The sequence below is a fragment of the Chenopodium album genome, chromosome 2, assembly GCF_948465745.1.
Source record: "Chenopodium album chromosome 2, dcCheAlbu1.1, whole genome shotgun sequence".
Classification (NCBI taxonomy): domain Eukaryota; kingdom Viridiplantae; phylum Streptophyta; class Magnoliopsida; order Caryophyllales; family Amaranthaceae; genus Chenopodium; species Chenopodium album.
In genome coordinates, this window is record NC_137835.1 from 76,025,260 (window position 1) to 76,048,126 (window position 22,867).

The 22,867-nt window shown below is 34.4% G+C and overlaps 2 protein-coding genes across 2 annotated transcripts; one reads left to right on the forward strand and one right to left on the reverse strand.

Annotated features, from left to right (window-relative positions):
• Positions 1–12,742: 12,742 nt before the first annotated feature.
• On the forward strand, positions 12,743–17,932 carry LOC145600960 (hexosyltransferase GAUT11-like). Its single transcript, XM_081656844.1, has 2 exons — positions 12,743–13,410; positions 16,066–17,932. The coding sequence occupies exons 1-2, from the start codon at positions 13,252–13,254 to the stop codon at positions 17,515–17,517; spliced, it is 1,611 nt and encodes a 536-aa protein (XP_081512970.1). The 5' UTR covers positions 12,743–13,251; the 3' UTR covers positions 17,518–17,932.
• Positions 17,933–20,251: 2,319 nt separating this feature from the next.
• LOC145600978 (isoaspartyl peptidase/L-asparaginase 1-like) lies at positions 20,252–22,808 on the reverse strand. Its single transcript, XM_081656871.1, has 4 exons — positions 22,578–22,808; positions 21,698–21,931; positions 21,409–21,495; positions 20,252–21,071 (listed from the first exon to the last, which is right to left on the reverse strand). Exons 1-4 carry the CDS (start codon positions 22,737–22,739, stop codon positions 20,604–20,606), a joined length of 951 nt encoding a protein of 316 aa, XP_081512997.1. The 5' UTR covers positions 22,740–22,808; the 3' UTR covers positions 20,252–20,603.
• Positions 22,809–22,867: the final 59 nt, after the last annotated feature.

A 22,867-nucleotide genomic window follows, 5' to 3' on the forward strand; every position in this document is an offset into this window, starting at 1 on the left:
ATCGTAGTCCAAATAGTGGCCCAAGAGAGCCGCCCGGCCAAAAAGGCTGGCGCCCGGAGGCGCGCCCGGCCAGGCGGGAGAAGCAAAGATCGGCGCCCGGCCAAAAAGGCTGGCGCCCGGAGGCGCGCCCGGCCGGGCGAGAGAAGCAAAGGCTAGCGCCCGAAGGCGCGCCCGATCGGGCAGTGCCTCGCCCGATCGGGCGCGTGTATTTCTTAGGAGATGTTTAACGTAGTTTTAATTTGTTTTAATTTAGGATTTTGTACGGAGTATAAATACTCCTCCGTAATACGATTTTAGTATCATCTCTTCTTCTTCTCTTTACTCTTTCTTTACTCTCTTAATTATTTTCTTAGAATCCTTTCTCTCAACTTTTGTTCTTAATTCTACTCTTAATTCCAGATTACTTTTTGGTAACAATTTCTTCCCCTTTAACTTCAGTTATTTTATTTGCTTTCTTGATTATGCTTTTATTTATTTATTTGATTAGTTTAGATTTAATTATGTGTGAGTAGTTTTATTTCAAGGGTTTATGAGGATCTTTAAATAATATGAAGGGGTAATTTATTGTTGTTGATTATCAATGCTAGATTAATTTCCTATTGATTGATTTAATGCTCTGTGACTAGATTAGGCCTATCTTTTATGCATGAGTTTGACAATATTGATTCAAGATGCGAGAGATGAGAATTGATGTTTAGGTCTAGTTTCAATAGGCAGGTTAATTTATAAATGGTTAAGTCGAGATTCGAGAGATGAGATTTAATACCGATAAATTAATTGTGTGATTGTAATACGTAGCGAAAGCCCTTTACAATCTGGTTAATTGATGCATTGATGATTGACTATTATTGATTATTGGTATTGCATGATAATTTCTTATTGAATTGTTTTAACGTTTTACAATTGCGGCTTGTAAAAGTATAGCAATATTAAATTGATGAATCGAGCAAATGTTAATTTGATATTAAAGGCTATTTTCAATAAGAACTTAGATCTAGTAAATTGCGAGAGCCTGTTAGATCTATGTTGATTAATAAATTGCGAGAGCCTGTTAATCATGTTATTTATGCAATGTCAATGATTGATTACTATGTTTTACCCTGGAGTATTATTTATTGGTGAACCTATGCCCTAGATCCTTTTATATATTGTTTTCTCTCTATTCCTAATCTTTGTAGTTTAGTTTCATACTCAAACATAAATATTGGTTACTTAGATAATTTAGATTATAATAATTAATTAGGAGTAAAAAGACTTGTTTCCCTGTGGAGATCGACCCTACTTCCCTATCTACTTTAGTTAGAGGATTTAGGTATTTACTTTTGATTAGGGGATACGACTTTACCCTGTCAAAATTTGGCCTCGTTGCCGGGAAAACGGTTTTATTTTTATTTCTAGTTATTATTAGAGTCTAGATTATTTTTAATTTATTATTATTATTATTATTATTTTTAATTTTAATTTTTTTTTTTATGAGTTGAAAATATCCATGCTTATGTCACTACAATAATTATATAATTTTTATGCAGCACCTAACTACTGTAGTTGTCAACGTCTTTGTCATGAAAATCCTGAATGCCCTTATAGTGAGTTTTTTGTGCGTGCTCCGGATGATTTTAGAGTCTTTCCGTATACATATGATCATATTCGGAAACGATTAGTTGCTAATGAAAGTTATTGGAAGGCTCTTGATGAAAAAGTCTATGGACACTATAATAATATGAATGTTATTGAGGATGAAGAACCATCGGTTATAGAATTTGTGGTTGAAAAATCATTGGTTGACGAATCAGTGATTGAAAAATCATTAGTTGTAGAAACGGTGGTTGATAATTCCTTTGTTGATGATGAGGTTATTTGTGAGGGTAAAATTTTAAAGTCATTATTGGATGATAAAGACAATGACTACCTCCATGTTCGTTATATTAATTCTAAATTTTTAGCGGAGGAAGTAGAAGGTTGTGGTGTATTTTCATCTCCCTCTTTTGATTTTTCTTTCTACCTTGAGTTCTCTTTATGTGCTCCTAACTTTTTCTTTGTAGGGATAAATAATGTGCTTGCTATTAAGCCCTATATAGTGCTTAATGAAATGTTTGCAGGAGCGTTTGATAAGTTACTCAAGGCATTGAATTCTTCCGATTGAGAGAAGGAGTATGGCCGAGCGGGACCTTGATAAACTAACGCTTTGCGGGAGGCAACCCGTATTTTGTTGCTTTTTATTTATTTATTTATTTACTTGTTTGTGTGTTTTCTTTTTGTTTTGTTTTAGAGAGGTAGAGGAGAGTATATCTTATATTTGTGGGAGTGTGATTTTGTGCACAGATACTAGAAAAGTTGAGAAAATATCGAAGGGCTAAAGGAATCCCGGGGCAATTAGCAGCAGCAAGCTGCCCCGTCAAATCAGTAGCACGGGCCCGATCGGGCGCGCGCACGCGTCAGCAAACTACGTCAACTTCGACAAGCCATAACTTTTGCGTTTCTTATCCGATTTTTGCGTGTGACCTGTCGTTGGAAAGATCTTCAAGTCTAGTTTCCAATGCAATTATAATCACTGTATTATCATTTATATATCAAAAGTTATGATCAGAATAGTGCACCTGACTCAAATTTGAACTTTTTCCCACTAACACTTTGTTTCTTTCTTGCCCAATTTTGTTCCAAAGAGATGCATTGCAATCCTCGAGGCTTTGGTGACATTGATGTGGTGATGATGAAGAGCAGTCACCTTGACTACTAGCTTCCCTTTAAGACAATGAGGACATTGTCTGATTTAGCTTGGGGGGAGGTTCTCGTGTTCGTATGGTACATCTTTCACTCTCTCTCTTCTCTTTTTATTTTTATTTTTCTTAGTATAGATTTTATTACTTTCTTAGGTTAGTTTTGTTCCAATGAATTGTAAATCATGCTTCCCTGTGCCCCTTACTTGAGAAAAATTATTTTGATTCCTGGTATTTGATGATAAGCATTGTGGATTAGTTGATCATGATTTGATGTTTTATTGTCTTGAAACCTTAACTTGCGTCAATTTTGTCCAACTATTTGTGAATATAGTGCTTGACTAGTTGATTTGGTAAGGAATGTGTGATAGTTCCATAATTCCTGGTATGTCAATGAATTTGAGTATTGGTTTGCTACTATTAGTAATATTTATATGATTCATTATTATGCACATTGTGGAGGACGAATGCATTTGTTCTTTTAGGTAGCCTCCAGATATTGTAGATACATTTGTTCCCTTCTTGCTACCCATGTTGTTGCCTTGACTTTTTATTGTTTATTAGCCACATTACAAGCCTATTTTGCCCCATTGGTTACTAGTCCCAAGCTTGGCTTGGGGGAGCTATTAGTGAGTGAGGTGAGGGAGTTTGTAGTGTACTTATTATTTGCACAATTTGGGTGGGCTTTTGAGAAGTTGTTTTGTTGTTGATCATGTTTATTTTTGATGAGTTTGAGAGTTATATTTTCTTGAAAAAATAAAGCATGATGTTATGAAAAAATAGAAGTTCAAAGAAAAAAAAAATGTAAAAAAATAAGTGAACTTCAAAAGAAAAGAAAAGTGTTCAATGTTCAAATGTTCTAGTTGAAGGTCGATCAAAAGAAAAAAAAATAAAATTTGAGCTTCAATGAAAAACTCAAGTTTGGAAATAAAGTTTGATTATTCACTCCACTTCTTCATTATTATATTTTTATGAGTGAAATTGTAAGAGTTGGGATTATTTATTATGATTGGAGTATTTTTTATTGATGTTAGAGTTGGTTATGTAGGAGATGTTGATCATTATTTATTTTGATCATGGGCTTTATTAGGATTTGCTCCCTTAAGCATAGCTTTACTCTAACTTGTTCCCAAATGATTTCTACCCTTTACCCTAGCCTTACATTACAAGCTTTAAAGACCTTCCGACCTTTGTGCATAGAATTGTATGAATGTGAAAGTGTTGTTTATCAATGCAAGTTATGATTTGACATATTTCGAGTCGACTAGTAGGTTGAGCGTTCATTGTTTTATACACACGAGAGTGTGAGTTGGGAGGGCATTGTTCACATAAAGGGGTTGGATGGAGAGCGATTGAGTACATCTTTTACTCGCCACAAAAATGAGAGTCGAGTGTGTGAGCACTAGTCTTGAATTCTATATGCTCTTGTGGTTTGCTCTATTTGACAATTGTTAGGGAAGAAAGGTAATTGGATGGATTTGATTGGTTGACTTTGAAGCATGTTTATTTGATTTACCCTGGATCGTTTGTGCTTGATTTTTACTTTTTGGGGTGAAGCATATTTATTGATTCATTGATGAGATCTTTGCTTAGGGACAAGCAAAGGTTTGGCTTGGGGGAGTTTGATGTGTCTATTTTATATAGTATTTTACCCTCGTCCCTTGGTCATAATTAGTAGTGTTTTTGGCTCTTTAGAGGCACTTTTATTACTAATTGGTGTTTTATAATGTTTTCGTAGATTTGGTTGACTTTTGCAGGGATTTATGCTTTTGGAGTATTTTCCCGAGATATTTTGGAGCAATCACGAGCATTGGAGAAACACGACCAGATTTTATAGCCCAGAGCCGGTTAGAGCCATCGAACCGGTGATTAAGGGCTCGGTATAGGTGATACCGGGGCATTTGGACCGAGTATTCAAGACCCAAAGAGGAAACCCAGATTGGCCCGAAGAATTGGAGCCCAATCGTAGTCCAAATAGTGGCCCAAAAGAGCCGCCCGGCCAAAAAGGCTGGCGCCCGGAGGCGCGCCCGGCCGGGCGGGAGAAGCAAAGGTCGGCGCCCGGCCAAAAAGGCTGGCGCCCGGCCGGGCGAGTGAAGCAAAGGCTGGCGCCCGAAGGCGCGCCTGATCAGGCGCGTGTATTTCTTAGGAGATGTTTAACGTAGTTTTAATTTGTTTTAATTTAGGATTTTGTACGGAGTATAAATACTCCTCCGTAATACGATTTTAGTATCATCTCTTCTTCTTCTCTTTACTCTTTCTTTACTCTCTTAATTATTTTCTTAGAATCCTTTCTCTCAACTTTTGTTCTTAATTCTACTCTTAATTCCAGATTACTTTTTGGTAACAATTTCTTCCCCTTTAACTTCAGTTATTTTATTTGCTTTCTTGATTATGCTTTTATTTATTTATTTGATTAGTTTAGATTTAATTATGTGTGGGTAGTTTTATTTCAAGGGTTTATGGGGATCCTTAAATAATATGAAGGGGTAATTTATTGTTGTTGATTATCAATGCTAGATTAATTTCCTATTGATTGATTTAATGCTCTGTGACTAGATTAGGCCTATCTTTTATGCATGAGTTTGACAATATTGATTCAAGATGCGAGAGATGAGAATTGATGTTTAGGTCTAGTTTCAATAGGCAGGTTAATTTATAAATGGTTAAGTCGAGATTCGAGAGATGAGATTTAATACCGATAAATTAATTGTGTGATTGTAATACGTAGCGAAAGCCCTTTACAATCTGGTTAATTGATGCATTGATGATTGACTATTATTGATTATTGGTATTGCATGATAATTTCTTATTGAATTGTTTTAATGTTTTACAATTGCGGTTTGTAAAAGTATAACAATATTAACTTGATGAATCGAGCAGATATTAATTTGATATTAAAGGCTATTTTCAATAAGAACTTAGATCTAGTAAATTGCGAGAGCCTGTTAGATCTATGTTGATTAATAAATTGCGAGAGCCTGTTAATCATGTTATTTATGCAATGTCAATGATTGATTACTATGTTTTACCCTGGAGTATTATTTATTGGTGAACCTATGCCCTAGATCCTTTTATATATTGTTTTCTCCCTATTCCTATTCTTTGTAGTCTAGTTTCATACTCAAACATAAATATTGGTTACTTAGATAATTTAGATTATAATAATTAATTAGGAGTAAAAAGACTTGTTTCCCTGTGGAGATCGACCATACTTCCCTATCTACTTTAGTTAGAGGATTTAGGTATTTACTTTTGATTAGGGGATACGACTTTACCCTGTCATATATATTAACATAAATCAAAATTATACCTGTTTTCTTCAAAATTCTTCAAAATCCAAGCACAAAATGTTGCATCATTTTGTGGGAGGTTGATTGAAAGTAAGGATCCAAATCCCATTTCAATCAATGCTTCCTTTTGCTGTGGGCTCAAGTTTCTCACAAACTTAATGAACTTTAGATGTCCAACTCTAACATTAAGTTTTTCTTCATTCAAACACTCATTATCATCATCATTTAGATCCACAACATTCTCTAGATCAATGAAATTATCAACATTATCTCTTCTTTTTCTTTTTTTCTCCTTAATTTCACTCTTCTGAACTTCCTCTCTCTTCTTCTGAACATTTTCTTGCCTTTTCCGAACCTTCTTCTTTTGATACTCTTTCTTTACCTTCTTTTCAGCTTCCTTTTTAGCTTGATTAGCAATCTTCTTTTGAGTTTCCTTTTTAGCTTGATTCTCAGCCTCCTTTTGAACTTGATTCTCAGCTTCTTTTTGAGAGGCTTGTCTTGTTGTTACTTTATTCGATTTGATTTTGGTTGAAACATGTTTTCTTTTTGCTTTTTTTTGTTGGGGCTGATCTGTAGTTGTTGTATGGGGTTGATCTTAGGTGGAGGGTGGTGGGTTAGGTGGTTGTTATGTTGTTATGGATTGGGGTTGTAGATGTTTTTTTGAGGTGTTGGGTGGTGGTTGTGGTGGTTGTTCTGTGGTCATAGATTGGAGTTGTGGTGGTTTTTCTGAGTTGTGGTGGTTTTTGAGGTGTTGGGGGCTGTTCAGTGGCTATGGATTGGTGTTGGGTGGTGGATTTGGGTTGAAGTTCAGATTGGTTGCTGTAATAAAACAAATGCTTCTTGGATTAAAAAATAATAATATCAAAATTTGAACAGTAATCACAAATTATATGAACTAAAACCATTAAACATTTGAACAGTAATATGAACTAAAACCACAAAATATTTGAACATTGATCACAAATTATATGGACTAGAACCACAAAATATTTGAACAGTAATCATGGATTATATGAACTAAAAATACAAAACATTTAAACTTATAAAATAAATGCTTCTTAGTTTAAAAAATAACCATATCAATTTTTGAACAGTAATCACAAAATATATGAACTAAAACCACAAAATATTTGAACGATAATCCCAGATTATATGTACTAAAACCACAAATCATTTGAACAGCAATTACGAATTATTTGAACTAAAAACACGAAATATTTGAGCCTGATTTACCCGGTTTCTCCATTTTCTGAATGATGCTTGTCTATCTCTTTTAAAATCTTTGGATCAACAATTGGACTTGTTGGCTTCTTCCTTTTGTTTCGGATTTGAGAAATTGTCCTGTTCAAATAACTCAGTGTTTCAATTCATCATTTAATTTCAAAATTCAACAATTATATAGGGTTTTAAATTACTTACAATTGATCTTCATCACTATCAGAAGAATTTGGGTCCCTAAAAATGTGAAAATTGTTCAGAAATTTTACCCAATTTACAAAAATTACGAATGAAATTTTAACAAATTATAGCAACCACGAACTAGTAATTGCAAATTCAAAGAAATTTAAAGAAAGTATAAGTTCGGAAATTTTATTTACCTTTCTGCATTGTTTTCTTGCTTTTCATCCATGGCTGCTCGTATTTTCAGAAGAGAGAGAAACAAGAGTTTTCGTAGTGTTTGTGTTGATGGAGTGGAAATAAGTTCAGAATTTATTGTTGGAGTGGAAAGAAAGAAAGGAGGTTGGAAGAAAGAAAGGAGGTTGGGTCGTTTTATTTGTAATGTGATGATGGATTGTGGTATTTGGGCTAGTGGTCCACCTATTTTAGATGGACCAGGGTCTACCATAGACCTATTGAACTATTTTGAAAAAAATTAAAAATTTGAGCGGGCTAGCAAGCCAATATGTACAAGACAATATGTACCGTGGGCTAGCAAGCCCGACCCGTTTATTTCAAAAAGTAATAGTTTAATGATTTTTTAGTTAGAAGATTATGTAGTATATTTTAGAATATAAATACAAAGAGACTATATTGGACTCTAACCTATTATTAGCTACAACTATTTATTTCAATTTTATATTTAATCATTATACTTGTATTAAGTTCATTCTTTCTTTTTTTTTCACTAACATATGTCACAAGTTAAATATGTTTTTTTCTAGTATCATTAGTGATCAAGAAATTTTTAAGATAACTAAATCGAAATAATATTAACATATGTAAATGATAAATAATAATAATAATAATAATAATAATAATAATAATAATAATAATAATAATAATAATAATAATAATAACAATAATAATAATAATAATAATAATAATAATAATTAGTGTTAGATATATGTAAAACGAATATTTTAGGCCCGTGAGCCCGCGGGCAAGCCCGACCCGTTAATAGAGCGGGCTTGGACAATTTATCAAGCCCGCATAAAAGGGCTCGGATTAGCTACAATTAGCCCGTTGGACAAAAAATGAAGTATAGGCCCGACCCGTTTCCCGTCCAAGCCCGCAAACGATCACCTCTAATCAAAATTGGAGCGTTGGTGTCAATTCGAGTCAGTAGGTCAAATTCGGGTTTGTACTTTGTCATATGTCAATAGTAGGGGTGCTAATTGAGTTGAGCAGCTTGTGACCAACTCGGTCAAAACTCGGCTCGAGTTGGCTATTAAAACTCGGTATTATGAAACTTTATATTAAAACTTAATATTGTAATTTTTTTTCTAATGAATAAATTTATTCAAGTAAAAACAGAGCAACTTCAATGAATAAGGAAAATCGAAGAACTTCAATGGAGAAATCGAACATGGCAAGAGACTTTTAATGGAGGAGGATGATGCATCTAACCCTTGGCATTAATCATGATTATTTCTAAGGGTTTTTGTTTAATTCATGGTGGTGAAAATGGTGGTTCACAAGAGGAAAGATGGATATCTTCAATACAGTTTTAGTTAGATAAAACAAAAATGGTTGAAAACGATGAACATATAGGTGGTTGCGGGTTGGGATTGAAACGAGCTGATGGAGTTGGGTTGTGAATGGATATTTGAATAAGAATATGGAGGAGGACTAGAAGAATAAGGAAATGAGGGGGGGGGGGGGGGGAGAGAGTAAAAAAATATATAATATTGACAATAATATACTTTTTTGCCATTTCCTCAAATAAATATACTTTTTTGCCATGTATGAGAAACATAAATGTTTCTCAATGTTGGGAAACTATGGAAAGCATGGGAAATCTCTAAAAAGCAAACACTTCATTAAACTCTAATATCTTAGGGCTTGTTTACATTTACTGAACTGAACTGAACTAATTGGAGGTGGATTGAATATTTTATGAGAGAGGGAAATTAGAAGCTGAACTGAACTGAAATTATGCTGAAGTGAACAGGCCATTACATCATGTGTTGAGCAGAGATTTTTTTAAAAAATTGACATTAAGTGGAGTTAATGGCATTTCATGTATGTCAAGTATTGGAATATGTTTTTTTTTTTTCTTTTTTTTTGGGGGTTAATCAAAGAGTATGTTGAATTGAGTCAAGTATACGAATCATCAGCAAGTCTTTTTTTTTTTTTTTAATCATGTTATATTTTTTTTGAGAAGTTTATTAAACATTAACAACAACATCATCTATACTTGGACAATTTTTTCGCATTGGTACACCTTATATTTTAATGCGGAACCAACCTTATATTTTAATGCGGATTATAATTTAATGTGATTTGATTAATAAAAAATTATACCTCTAAAATATAGATTTAACAACCAATTCAAGTGCAAACAACAAAGTTGTGCACTCGTGCCTTAATTTGCATAGAATATTTTATATTCATGTTCATTTGTATTAGGGGAGTTGAATTTTATGCTTCATGTCTATAGGATTTATCTTCTCTTGCTTCTCTCAATTTCAAAATGCTTCTAAGTTATGAAGGTTTGGATCACCCTAATAAGGCACAAACCGCACAATAACCATGAATCTAATGCATAACACAATTAAAATCCTTTTCCATTTTTATATTGTAATATTTTCTAATTAACTTATTAGTAACACAATGAGAAAATTTTCTCGATTAAACCCTATTTGAGACTCTTTGAGGTGGGGATTTCCTTGGGGGTTACTAAATGCCACAATAGAATTACTTATGTTGCGGTATTGAATGACGCATCTGCCCTTACTTGTTTTTTTGACAAATTTGTTATTTGTTTAAGCCCATAAATTTACTAATTTTCGTTGTAAAAAAAAAATTACTAATTTTTTTTAATCAATAAGTTTTACTAATTAAATTAAGTGTATTTTGTTATTTTTAATAATTATTAAAAGTTAATTAGTATAAATTAAACAGTTTGCTTAAAAAAAAATTTAAATGGTACCCGGTCGCATGCTACATGCGACCGGGTACAACGGAAATTAAAAAAAAAAGTCCGGCATATACTTGACTCGACGGCGTCGAAGGTTTGTCGTCCCCACCAAATGCCTCCGATATGAACGCATACAATCGTCGACTCATTTTATTGGACGAAAAGTACAATGTTAGTGGTCAACCGTTGTGGGATCGGTCAAGTTTGTTGTTAAGGTGGAGTCGTGGTGGTGGACAGTCAAGGTGGGTGGTGGTAATGTGGAGCTAAGGCTTGAGTATGGTCAAGGTAGGACAAAGTTAGTAGTTAGTAATGGTTATGTTATTTTCAAAATAATAAGGGGCATAAAAGTCTTTTAATACTATACCTTGAGTAATTTCATTGTGGCAAATAGCAATTCACATTTCCTCCCCCCCCCCCCAAACACTATCACTCGTAAAAGGCCTAGCCGTTAACGGACCCTCTAGATATTCTGGCTCGGTAGGGCTCTTCTCCTTACCAATCAACAAAATAAATAAGTAACATGAAACACAATGGTTTGGTTGGATTTGACTATGTAAAAAAAAAAGGGGGGGGGGGGTTTATAAGTTACGCCCCCAAACTTCTTCAGTTTCTAAGTTGTGTCCATCCTTTTTCAAACGTCTAACCTGTGCCCTCACCAACCTCACTAATTTTTATTAACTTTAACGTTTGACGTTAACAATAACCTTTTTTATTATTTTATTTTTTTATTTTAAATTTTTTTTAAAGTGTTAAACCAATTAGAACGGGACACATGTCAAATTAATAACGCCACAACACCATTGTTGATAAAATAACTTAACTTGCGTTAATTGATATAGCTATATAAGGGTATTGTTGATAAAATATCGTGAGGTGGACTGGAGGCACAACTTATAACTTTGAAAAGACATGGACAATCGTATGGTACAACTTAGAATTTCAATAACTTGGAGGCATAGCTTAGAAACCCCCCGAAAAAAAAAAAATAAAAAAAATCCAATGATCTAATCCTCGAGTTTTGATGATCTTTTCTTAAGTAAATCAATGCTTGGCCTAAATTATTTTACATCATTAGAGTGACACTTACTTTGTATTTTTTTGTAAACTTTGTCTTGATCCCTATGATTTTTTTTTTTTTTGGAAGATGCTCCCTACTCCTTACGTGGGTTAGGAACTACCTAGGAACAACCCTACTAGAGACAGAAAACTACTTGACCTTTAAGTTGTCATATTCTAACTGTAGTAATAAGTTGATTTATGCCTTACTCTAATTTTATTAAAGTATTTTTAGGTTGTTTCGATGGGCCATTATTATGGTTCCAATTTGTGTAATCTAGCTACTACCTAAGTAGGCAATTAGGCCATACTGAGACATTATTAAGGAAATGATGAAAAAGATTAGCAAACATGACTTCTTCAAATCTTCAATTATTCTCCCGCTCAAAAAAAAAAAAAAAAAAAAAAAAACTTCAATTATTCTATGTTATACGTGACTTTAAAAAAAAAATAAAATAAAAAAAATAAAAGACAAATACTAAGTATTAACCCCTTTGATTTTTGTAAGTGCAACAAATTGACTAGAATATTTGCCTATTGCAATGTTGAATATTAATATCTTTGATTTTTTATTCGTATAAATTTAATTACAAAATATAACTAATCCAATGACATATTACATAATTACTGTATATAATAATGCAAAATGTCAAATATTACCCTTCAAAATACAAAAAGAGTATATACTTTTGTCGTTAGTTCTTTCAATATTACAACCAGTACATCATTAGAAAGCTTCAAAAATATCGTGAAATTTATTATATACGGATACACCTGATATTTCTATGTAAATCAATGCTTTAAAGTATTTCGGATATCGGATAGCCGAAACTTTTCGGATCGAATATCAAATTTTACAGTTTCAGATATATCCATGCTCACCCCAATTTTGGAGAGTATGCCGACACTATGGGAAAAACTTCAATACTCCCCGTAAATAAAAATAAAAATAAAAACTTCGATACTCATAATACAATCCATAAAAATGTTTTCATATAATACATAGCATATATAGTCAATAGGTAGACAAATAAACACCAAAAAAAAATAGGTAGACAGATAAATTATATAACAAAATACAAATTGATAAATATAATCATCAATTTTATATAAATCATCCATACATAAAATGATACCAACATGTTTTGAAAATCCTCTCATTTAGGAAATAAAAATGAGAATTTCCAAACAAAATATCGAGAAAAAGAGAAAAGGTGCGTGAATGTAAAACCCGCTCTTCATTAGGGATTTATCCTTATTAATGCCTCCTCCAACTCCAAGTAAATGCATGGAGTAAAAAAAAGGTAAAAGCAAAGGCTAAAAAAAAGAAGGGCAAGAGCACATCAGCACATGTAGTCATGTGGAGATGCCCTTCCTCCTTCCCTTCCCCGCCAATGTGAACAGTGCAGAAGCAGAAACCAAAAATTCATTTCTCCTCTTAATTAATTTGATTAATTATTAATTATATAAAAGCTGTCCAAATAAATGTGCTGATTTTTACTGACCCCATTCATTCCAAATCTATACTTTCTGCTTTTTATTTCTTTCATCATTTGCTGCTCATAAACCCAGTAAAAAAAAAAAAAAAAAAAAAAAAAAAAAAAAAAAAAAACCAACTTTAAACCCCACATTTTGATCAGTCATTTCTGGGTGAATTTTGCCATTTTAGACTTTTGGGCATAATTTTCTACCAAAATACTGAATTGGGTTTTGTTTTTATTGAGTTTTTAATCAGATTTTATACTTTAAATTGATATTTAAATCTTGATTGATGATGGGTTCAGCTTAGATTGTTGAATTTTGGGGTGATTTTTATTTGCGGCGGAAGATGCGGGGGCGGCGGGCGGCTGATTTCCGGCGCCCTGTTCGAAGAAGAATTTCTAATTGGATCTGGGCACTTCTTGGATTGTTCTTTTTTGCTGGGATTATTTTGTTTGTTGTTCAACATAATCATCATAATCAAGATCATGTTCATCAGCCGACAGTGGTAATTAACTCAATTTTTTTTAATCAAATTTAGTTATAATAGTATATATTTGAATTAATTACTTATCATTTGAAGTTGGGTGATGAATTTTGGGTTGATTAGAGGTTTATCTAAGTGTTATTTTGTCAAATTATTTTGTGGGTCAAAGGTGATTTTATTGGCAGAATCTTGGTAGGTGAGATGTCATATAAGTGGTAACGGATTACTTTATACTCATTTCTTGCTTTTTGGTTGTTTTTGTTTAGTTGAAGTGTTAATCTATCAGTGGTTTTTACCAAGTTTGAGGAATTCGTTGGGGAATTTTCCTGATTTGTGTAAGATATCCAAGTTCATTAGATTCATATAATTATAGGTTCTCATTTGTGTGATGTCAATGTTTGAATTACTAGTTTAGATGGATGAGAGTATAACTTGAATATATGAATTTCGACTGTATTTTCATAACCTGAGGCCATTACTTGATTTGGATGATATCTCGAATCTTGTATGTCTACCATATTAAAATTGAGGCACCACAGAGAGAAGTTCTATCTCGCACAATAAGGTGGATTCGATACGTTTTCCAATAACCTATGCTCAAAATTTGGTACCATAATTGGGTGATGATCTCATATGATTTGTTTTGTTAGGGCATATTTGTATTATGCTTCTTCATTATGCTTTCCTGAGAGATGTCCTGTTTCGTGGTTACAAATTCTTATTTGCTTATGTTTCCTTTTGTCACGTTCGAATTCTTAAGACTTTGTGCTTTGTAATGTATAACTTGAGCCTTATGTGCCACCATTTGATGCGAGTCCTGGTGGTGAACTCAAATTTAAGTCATTTAGAAACAAAGTGATCTTACTATAGGCATTTGGCTGTATCCTGTAGATCAGTGTATTTTCTAGGGGTATAAAAGAGATGTATAGCCATTGAGGGATGTAAAGTTCAAGCTTTGTAAAGCCTTCATTGTCAAAGCTGAATGGTTAACCATACAATGCATATAGTGATCAGGTGCTCCTGATAAAGTAAAGTAAAACATCTTAATGTTCATGGGCATGATATCAAGTAAGCTAATCTTTATTTTAATAGGGAATTGCCTCTTTCTATTCTGTAAATCTCGTTGAAGCCCTAGTTCTTTTAGTTATTTACTTAACTAGATCTCTTTTAGTTTAGTATTTTTTTGTAGGTCCCATCAAGAATGGGAAAGGAAATGCTTATTCATAGTGTATTCTTCTTGGCCTCAAACCCGTAGAATGGTGGTCATTCCGAACTCTAGCCCAGTTTATATGTAGCCTTTATAATGTTACAACAAATAAACATTGCCAAAGCGTTAATCCCAGAAGGATTGGGAATTACTCTATAATGTCAAAATCTAATTTCACAGTTCTAAGGAATCAACTAGTAATAACAGCTTGATGAATGTCAAGTGCTATTGAACTTAACTATTTTAGCTGGAAACTATTTGTGTAACCTTATATGATTATATCTGAAACTGATCTGTTCTTCCTCCATCACTCTCCTAATAGAGAGGCCAACAAGAAAATAAAAGTCTAAACTTTTCTTCACTTTTGCTAGCCTTTGTCATGATCAGTGTTAGTTATCCTCTTCTGTCTTCTTTTTCTCTTTTTTGTTCTACCCTTAAATATCTGCTACTTATTGAACCATTTTTTGTATCATACTATCATGTATAATAAATGTGCCAAACGTATCAGCTAACAGTCTCCGTGGATGTGAAATTGTAACCCCCTTACATAGATGAGATTTAAATGAGTTTGAAAATTGTTCCAGTTTCCGAGGGTGTGAAAAATAGTAACCACACACACAATTCTTGGTCTGGAGGGTACTCACCCTTTATGTTGTATATGCTACGTAGGACTTCCAAATTATGGAATAAAATTTATGTATCCCACAATGTTCCTGTTTTATTGACAGTGCATCATGTAAATTCTGTATATGCTATTGGCATTCCAGCTTATTCACCAATTTTTTTTTGGTTTTGTGTACTACTTTATTTTGAGGACATGAGTTAAGCAATCTAATTTTTAGTCCTTTATGCATCTCAAATTATGTCCTTAAATCCTAGATAAAATGGAACTTCCTAATTTATGTTTTGACGCTCTAAGTTAGACCAATGATATATCAAACGTCTTATTAACAAAGCTTTACTTTGAATCTACGTTTGCACCATTTAGATCACTCTTGCTCACAATCTACGTTTCCTCCGTTTTCAGTGATACTTGTACAATGTAGAATCTATGTACATCATCTTGAGTTTAATTCAAACCATCATCATACTGTGATGTATTTTCTTTATGTAAGAAACACATTAGTTATGTTTGATTCAGACATACTTTTTGTGCAGTGAAACTGCAGGGTGAATACATTAATGTATTGTATCCACACCTCTAGTTGGTGATGACTTTCATTGTGTATAAATGAAGAAAGATACATATATGCTTGTGGAAATGCATCACCTTGGATGTTCATCCATGGCGAGCTATAATAAGCTGTTATTTACTTGAATCAGTACAAGACTGTAATAGAACAACACACTACTACAATGATGCACATATTATTATAGTAATCCACATCTGAATTGAAATTGTGCTTGTAATGTCCTGGAATCAGCGTATTACTTGCAGTATCTTATCAGTGGCTAATGATTTGTGACAGAAAAAGGATGATACAGTAGAGCCAACTCGGGAGCGATTGAATTTTACAGACCAGTTATTAAGTTCAAGTTCAGTTGCAAGGCAATTAGCTGATCAAATGACCCTTGCCAAGGCTTATGTGATCATTGCAAAAGAGCATAACAACCTTCAGCTTGCATGGGAGCTCAGCTCAAGGATCAGAAGTTGCCAGCTTCTGCTTTCAAAAGCTGCTATGAGAGGAGAGGCTATATCACTGGATGAAGCAGAACCAATAATTAAAAGCCTGTCATCCCTGATCTTCAAGTCTCAGGATGCACACTATGACCTAGCTACCACAATAATGACTATGAAATCTCACATTCAAGCACTAGAGGAGCGTGCACATGCAGCAACTGTTCAGAGCACAATTTTCGGGCAGTTGGCAGCTGAATCCTTACCTAAGACTCTCCATTGCTTGAACATCAAACTGATGGCTGATTGGTTGAAGAAGTCATCGTTACAGCCACTAGCAGATGAGAACAAGAATTCACCCCGTCTCGTGGACAACAATCTGTACCATTTCTGCATATTTTCAGATAATTTGCTTGGTGTGTCAGTGGTTGTCAACTCTACCATCTCCAATGCTGACCATCCAAAGCAACTTGTATTCCACATAGTTACAAATGGTGTCACGTATGGTGCTATGCAGACTTGGTTTCTAAGTAATGACTTCAAAGGTGCAACAATAGAGGTTCAGAATATTGAAGAGTTCACTTGGCTGAATTCCTCTTACTCTCCTGTCTTCAAACAGCTGCTTGACCCTGATTCTCAGGCCTACTACTTTGGTGGGTCACAGGATTTCAGAGTTGAACCCAAGTTTCGGAACCCAAAATACCTTTCTCTATTAAACCACCTTCGGTTCTATGTGCCTGACATTTACCCGCAGCTGGAGAAAGTAGTTTTTCTCGATGATGATGTGGTTGTCCAGAAGGATCTGACCCCACTTTTCTCATTGGACTTGCATGGAAATGTGAATGGAGCTGTTGAAACTTGCCTTGAAGCATTTCATCGGTACTATAAATATCTCAATTTTTCCAACTCAATAATTAGCTCAAAATTTGATCCTCAGGCTTGTGGGTGGGCATTTGGCATGAATGTTTTCGATTTGATTGCCTGGAGAAAAGCAAATGTGACTACTCGTTATCACTACTGGATGGAGCAAAACTATGACCGGTCGTTGTGGAAGCTAGGTACTCTCCCTCCTGGACTTCTCAGCTTCTATGGATTAACAGAGCCGCTTGATAGAAGATGGCACGTACTTGGATTAGGATATGATCCAAACATTGATAATCGTCTAATAGAGAGTGCAGCTGTTATTCACTACAATGGGAACATGAAGCCATGGCTAAAATTGGCCATTGGCCGGTATAAACCTTTGTGGGATCGATATGTGAACCAGAGCAGTACATACCTTCAGGAGTGTGTCACAAGTTGAACAGCAAGCATAGTTTATTTTTTACTTAATTTTTTTTAAACTTTGAAGTTTTGCTGGTAATTTATGCAGTCATGAACGCCGGAGCCTGCAATTCAACCAATTGTAGAGTCAGAAAAGGATTTTTGTCTTCATTTAGGATCCTTTATTGGTACACTTTTGTTCCTCATATTACATATGTATTCTAATAGAGGAAGTTGGTTTTACAGATATAAGGCCCCACAAATTGTACTGGAAAAAAAAAATGGTGCTGGTTATTCACTTTTGGCTGGTGGATCTTAATTTTTTGGCCTTTGATACAGTTGTAGATTCTTTTTTCATTTTTGTAGCATTGTGTAATAAATTCATAGCAATTTTGGATTCAATTGTAATTTTACTCTAATAGATGGTATTCATGGTAGCTATTTTGTTCTAGAGATGTCAATTTCACAGTTGGTTATGAAGATCAACTAAGCTTTTCATTTTGTTAGTCCCCTCTCTACTGTATTGCGGTTAAATTTTATACAAATCATACCCGTTTCCTCAAGATGGAAAACTTGCACCACTCGAACATGGAAGTTGATGGTATCATTAATGAAGGTGGTTTGAAATTTGTAAAAACTCAAGCTTCATTTTAATCACTAAATAAAAATAAAACTGGCATCATCTTGAATACAGAGTACACTGACAAGAACTGAGTTTCATTACAGGTCTAGACTTATTAATACACAAAGTATCACTAATTCATGATCAATTGTTTTACTTTGTATGATTTAATTTTTCAGATTTAAGTATTACTGCATTAGTGTAATTAACTTTTGTTACATTTTAAGTGTTTTGTTACTATAAGATACATTTTATATTATGAGTTCAACTCGAATAAACTCCAAGCTAGATGACATAACACGACTAACCATAGTCAATTATACCGTACTAGTTACATGACCTGACTCGAGATAATTAAACATCTGATTTAGCAACTCTAATGACTTGGAATCTTGGATATGTAGCCTGTGCTTAACTGACATTACAGTAGTTATGAGAGAAAACACAATCGAAAAACAAAGTTTATGAAACCAGAAACTGCATAAAGAAAAAAAAAAAAAAAAAAAAAAAAAAAAACTTATTACATTAAACTAACTCAGTAATGTTCTTGACAAATTTGTTACAATCAACTAATCAGCAATGTTCTTGACACAAATCAGACACATACAACTGATGAAACTCAATTAACAAACACACTGACTGGCTGACTGACTGACTGACTGATTGACACACACTACTATGCATGATTAAAAACCTCAGCATCAACCTATAACTGAATAATATCATATCACTAACATACTACCTAGAATTAAAGACTGATTTTAATTTGTAGTCTGACATAAAAGAATTGATACCTAAGAGAAGCTTAGTATTGTACTAAAGAATCAAAGTGAGCCTAGGATCATTTGTTCTTGCGCATGATCGACGACAGCTTTGACAGCTTCTTACGCCAAACAGGCTTGCTTCTTTCTCCCTGAGTCATTCCACGCTGCCTCTCATCTGCATCTTCATTAGCATCTGCATCTGGTATAACTCTGCTGCTCTCCCCTATTCGTATGCCTCGAAATTCCTCATCAGATGGAATAAACAGGTGTTCCAACAGAGCAGATGCTGAAGGTCTTTAATATAATTTAGACAGACACCTGTTAATGAAGTGCTTAATTTCATCATCTGTCACTTGTTTTAGCGCAGCAGGCATTACACCCCTTTTAATACACGACTGAATCTCAGTGCGATTCCTGCATTCACTGTAAAACTTTTCTCTACTCGTCATCTGAAGTACACACATCCCCAAAGAATATATGTCAGCCGTCTCACTATAGTTCAACGAATAACCCTTTGGTACATTGTACTCTGGTGTACCAGCATACGGCGGTTTATCAGCATTCTCTTCAAGCCTTATCGCGACACCAAGTTCTCCCAGCTTAACCTCGCCTGTATTCCCATCAATAAAGATGTTTTCAAGGCTAAGATCACGGTGCATAATCGGCGGGTTTTGACTGTGAAGATATTCTTCTTGATATCTTCTTCTGTTGCAAGTCCTAAGACTATCTTACACCAATTAATTTGTATACCAGTAGCTTGATCAATTCCTCCATAAACTATTTTCTTGGAGTTGGGGTCTAATATGATGTTACGGTACCTTTCGTATCGCCCCATGGGATCTGTCTCCTCAACATCGCTTCGTAACATTGCTTGTGAACTCGAACCCGACATGGCTACTGATGAAGTAGTGATTAACAGCAGAAGAGAAGAGAACAGAACAGAAACAGAGATTTCTGAGGATTTTTGTTGATGAAAGTAGTATTTCTGAAAATGTTGCTATAATTATGAAGAAAATGTAGTGCTTGAAAAATTATTTATAAGAGTAGGTTGATATTTATAAGTGTAGTTTGGTTGTTACATAAAAATCAAGATGTATCCAAACGGATTTTTCTTCTTTAGTCTGAGAGTTTGTTAGGACAGTTAGTTAAGTCGGTTATCAAGAAATGAAATTACCCTTTCTAAAATAAAGGAGTATAAATTTTAAATGATACGTACGTAAATAGGTTTGAACTCAAATATGTATAAAAAAATTGTACTCCATATAAAATTTTCAATGAGACAAATAAAAATGAATGTAATATTGAGTGATGGGTGAAAAATTTAAATCCGACAAAAGGTGCATTTGGCGGGAAATATTATACTAGTGGGAGAGAGAATAATTGGTGAAAATCTAGTGAAGTCTAACCCACTAGTACTCACAGAGTTTGATCATTTATTCTTCAAATTTTCAAGAGAAATGAGTTGCAATGAATGAAATATCAAATGGATAGCACAATCGTTTACATTCCCATTAATAGAAAAAATATCTAAGCCTGCATAACTTCATGCCTTGCTTCTAGTTGGTTTACTTGGCTAACTTGTGAACTGCTAATCTGTCTGTGGCTTCAGGACATTATACATTTCGTCAGCAGCGAATCCCCACTGTCAAGTAAAGTGAAGCACTCCACAAATTACACATTTTTCAAACAGAATGCCTTCTTCATCAAACATTGATCATATTTCAAATTATATTAGGCCATTCAATGTATTGCAATCTCCGAGGAACCATCTTGGTTAGCACAAGCACGGAACATCCCAGTAGTATTGAATGGCATAGCGATCTCTCCTGTAGCTGATACAGCAATCAGCCCAAAGGTGCCTTCTGGGGCACCATTTTTCACAACATAATCCGCTGCTTCTTTCAAAGAAACACCTTTATATTCCATAAGTGCAGCCACATCTCGTGCAATGGTACCACGTATGATGGCTTCCCCTATCCCAGTGGCAGAGACAGCACAATAAGTGTTGGCATATGTGCCTGCTCCAACGATTGGGGTGTCTCCAATCCTTCCAGCCATCTTGTTGACAACGCCCCCTGTAGAGGTAGCAGTAGCCAAGTTACCGTCGCCATCAACTGCAACACATCCAACTGTGCCTAACTGGCTGTCACCACTCACTTCGTGTGCTTCCACTTTCATTTCTTTCTTGATGGACTGAGTGTAGTCTAGCTACAAAAACAAGTATCATTCATAGATCATTGAACTGAAGTAACATGATTGAAAGACTAGCAAAATGCACAACCTAAAATTCCTCATAGCATATACTCTCAAAAATGTCAACCATTGTAAAAAGAAGGTAAAAACAAACCATTTGAACACCAATAAATTTCAAATTTATTCCCTTTTCCACAACACTCTGAACCGAGGTTGTGAGAGGGTTGCACAAATACGTATTATGTAATGCAACCAATTAACAAGAAATATTCTGGCAAATTATCATAAAGTAAGAATTTCCTCAATGTTTTAAGTATGCAACTTCATATCCAAAGAGAAATGATATATATACCTGCACTCTGTTTGCTTCTTTAGCTTGTTTGAGCCTTTCAACATTTGCCGGAGTGATAAAATGATTTGATTCCTGAGTTTCAACGCCCTGCTTAATAAGACATTAATCAGTATAATATTGGAACACGACAGTAGATCAAATTTAATGACAGCTACCTTACTAGCTACTTTAAATCACAGTTTTTTCAAGCAAATTGTTCAATATTAACAATAATTTGCAAGACATGGATTCGTGAAAAAAAAAAGCCTGATAAAACAATTTGGCCATAAAAAAGAAGGGGTGCACTCACTTGTTCTCTGGCAAATGCCTCAGCCCCTTCAAACGCAAGATATATATGCGGCGTCTTCTCCATGACTAGCCGTGCAAGAGAAATGGCATTGACAACAGTTTTGAGACCAGAAACAGCACCACATTTCTTGGTGTTACCATCCATAATACACGCTTCCATCTCAACAGAGCCATCAGCGGTCAAGACCGAACCCAGGCCAGCATTGAAGAGTGGATGGTTTTCTAGTTCACGTACCTGTTAAGGTCACAGACTTTTAGACCCCGTTAACTTCACTTTATTTTTGCTGAACTTAAATTATTTTTACTGAATTTATAAATTAATTTTACTGATTCTCTTATATTTCTTCTTCATAGTTACTAATTTTTACTAAACTGAAATTATTTTTACTAAATATCCCGTATTTTTTAAGGTGGAGTGAACCAGACCTTATTATTCTCAATTCTGTACCAGTAGTACAACCAAAGTAAATTGACAATAGTAGATCAAGTACTGCATAATAAATAAATTAATATTAAGTGCATCATCTGATAACAGACAGCTATGTCTATTTCAAGTTAACTATGATTCAAGCATTCAGTTTAAATCAATTGTCATCCTTAAACTCAATTATTGATGTATCTAATAATTATATAATCTTATATACTCAGTAATTAGACATAATCTTATACATACTCTAGTTGATACTGTTCCAATTCTTTATAGTTTAGAATAGACACAATTTAACGAAAATACTCACGGATTGGCGGCAAGAATATATAAAGAGGGGACATCTTATAAAATTGTAAACGTGATTATTAATTCCGAACACAGGACTTAAAAACACAATCAATCAATCAATTGAGCAACGCCCAAGAAAGCATACTCCGTATAGAAAAATTACCACAAGTTCGACGACATCGAGGGGAGAGCGGCCAAGTTTAAGAGCAGAGACACCAATTTCAAGACAATGTTTAAGGGCATTTTCACGAGCTTGTCGTTTATCAGCAGGAAGATCAAGAGGGATGTCGCCTGCTCCTCCATGCAAAGCTATTGCCCACCCCATCACTTTCTCTCTCCTCCTCACTTTTTTTTTCTGGGTTTCCAAGGTATTCAAAAGATCAAGGTTTGGTGTAATTGAGCAGTTAGCACACCCTACTCATATGATTGTGAAATCTAGTGTCCAATTACTGC

Bases quoted from the DNA above. Each gene is read 5' to 3' on its own strand.
- LOC145600960 (XM_081656844.1), top strand. From the start codon at position 13,252: ATGCGGGGGCGGCGGGCGGCTGATTTCCGGCGCCCTGTTCGAAGAAGA. The intron at 13,411-16,065 runs GTAATTAACTCA...GATTTGTGACAG, and splicing joins ATGTTCATCAGCCGACAGTG to AAAAAGGATGATACAGTAGA.
- LOC145600978 (XM_081656871.1), bottom strand. From the start codon at position 22,739: ATGGGGTGGGCAATAGCTTTGCATGGAGGAGCAGGCGACATCCCTCTT. The intron at 21,496-21,697 runs GTGAGTGCACCC...CTTATTAAGCAG, and splicing joins AGGCATTTGCCAGAGAACAA to GGCGTTGAAACTCAGGAATC. The intron at 21,072-21,408 runs GTATATATATCA...TTGTTTTTGTAG, and splicing joins AAGAAGCAAACAGAGTGCAG to CTAGACTACACTCAGTCCAT.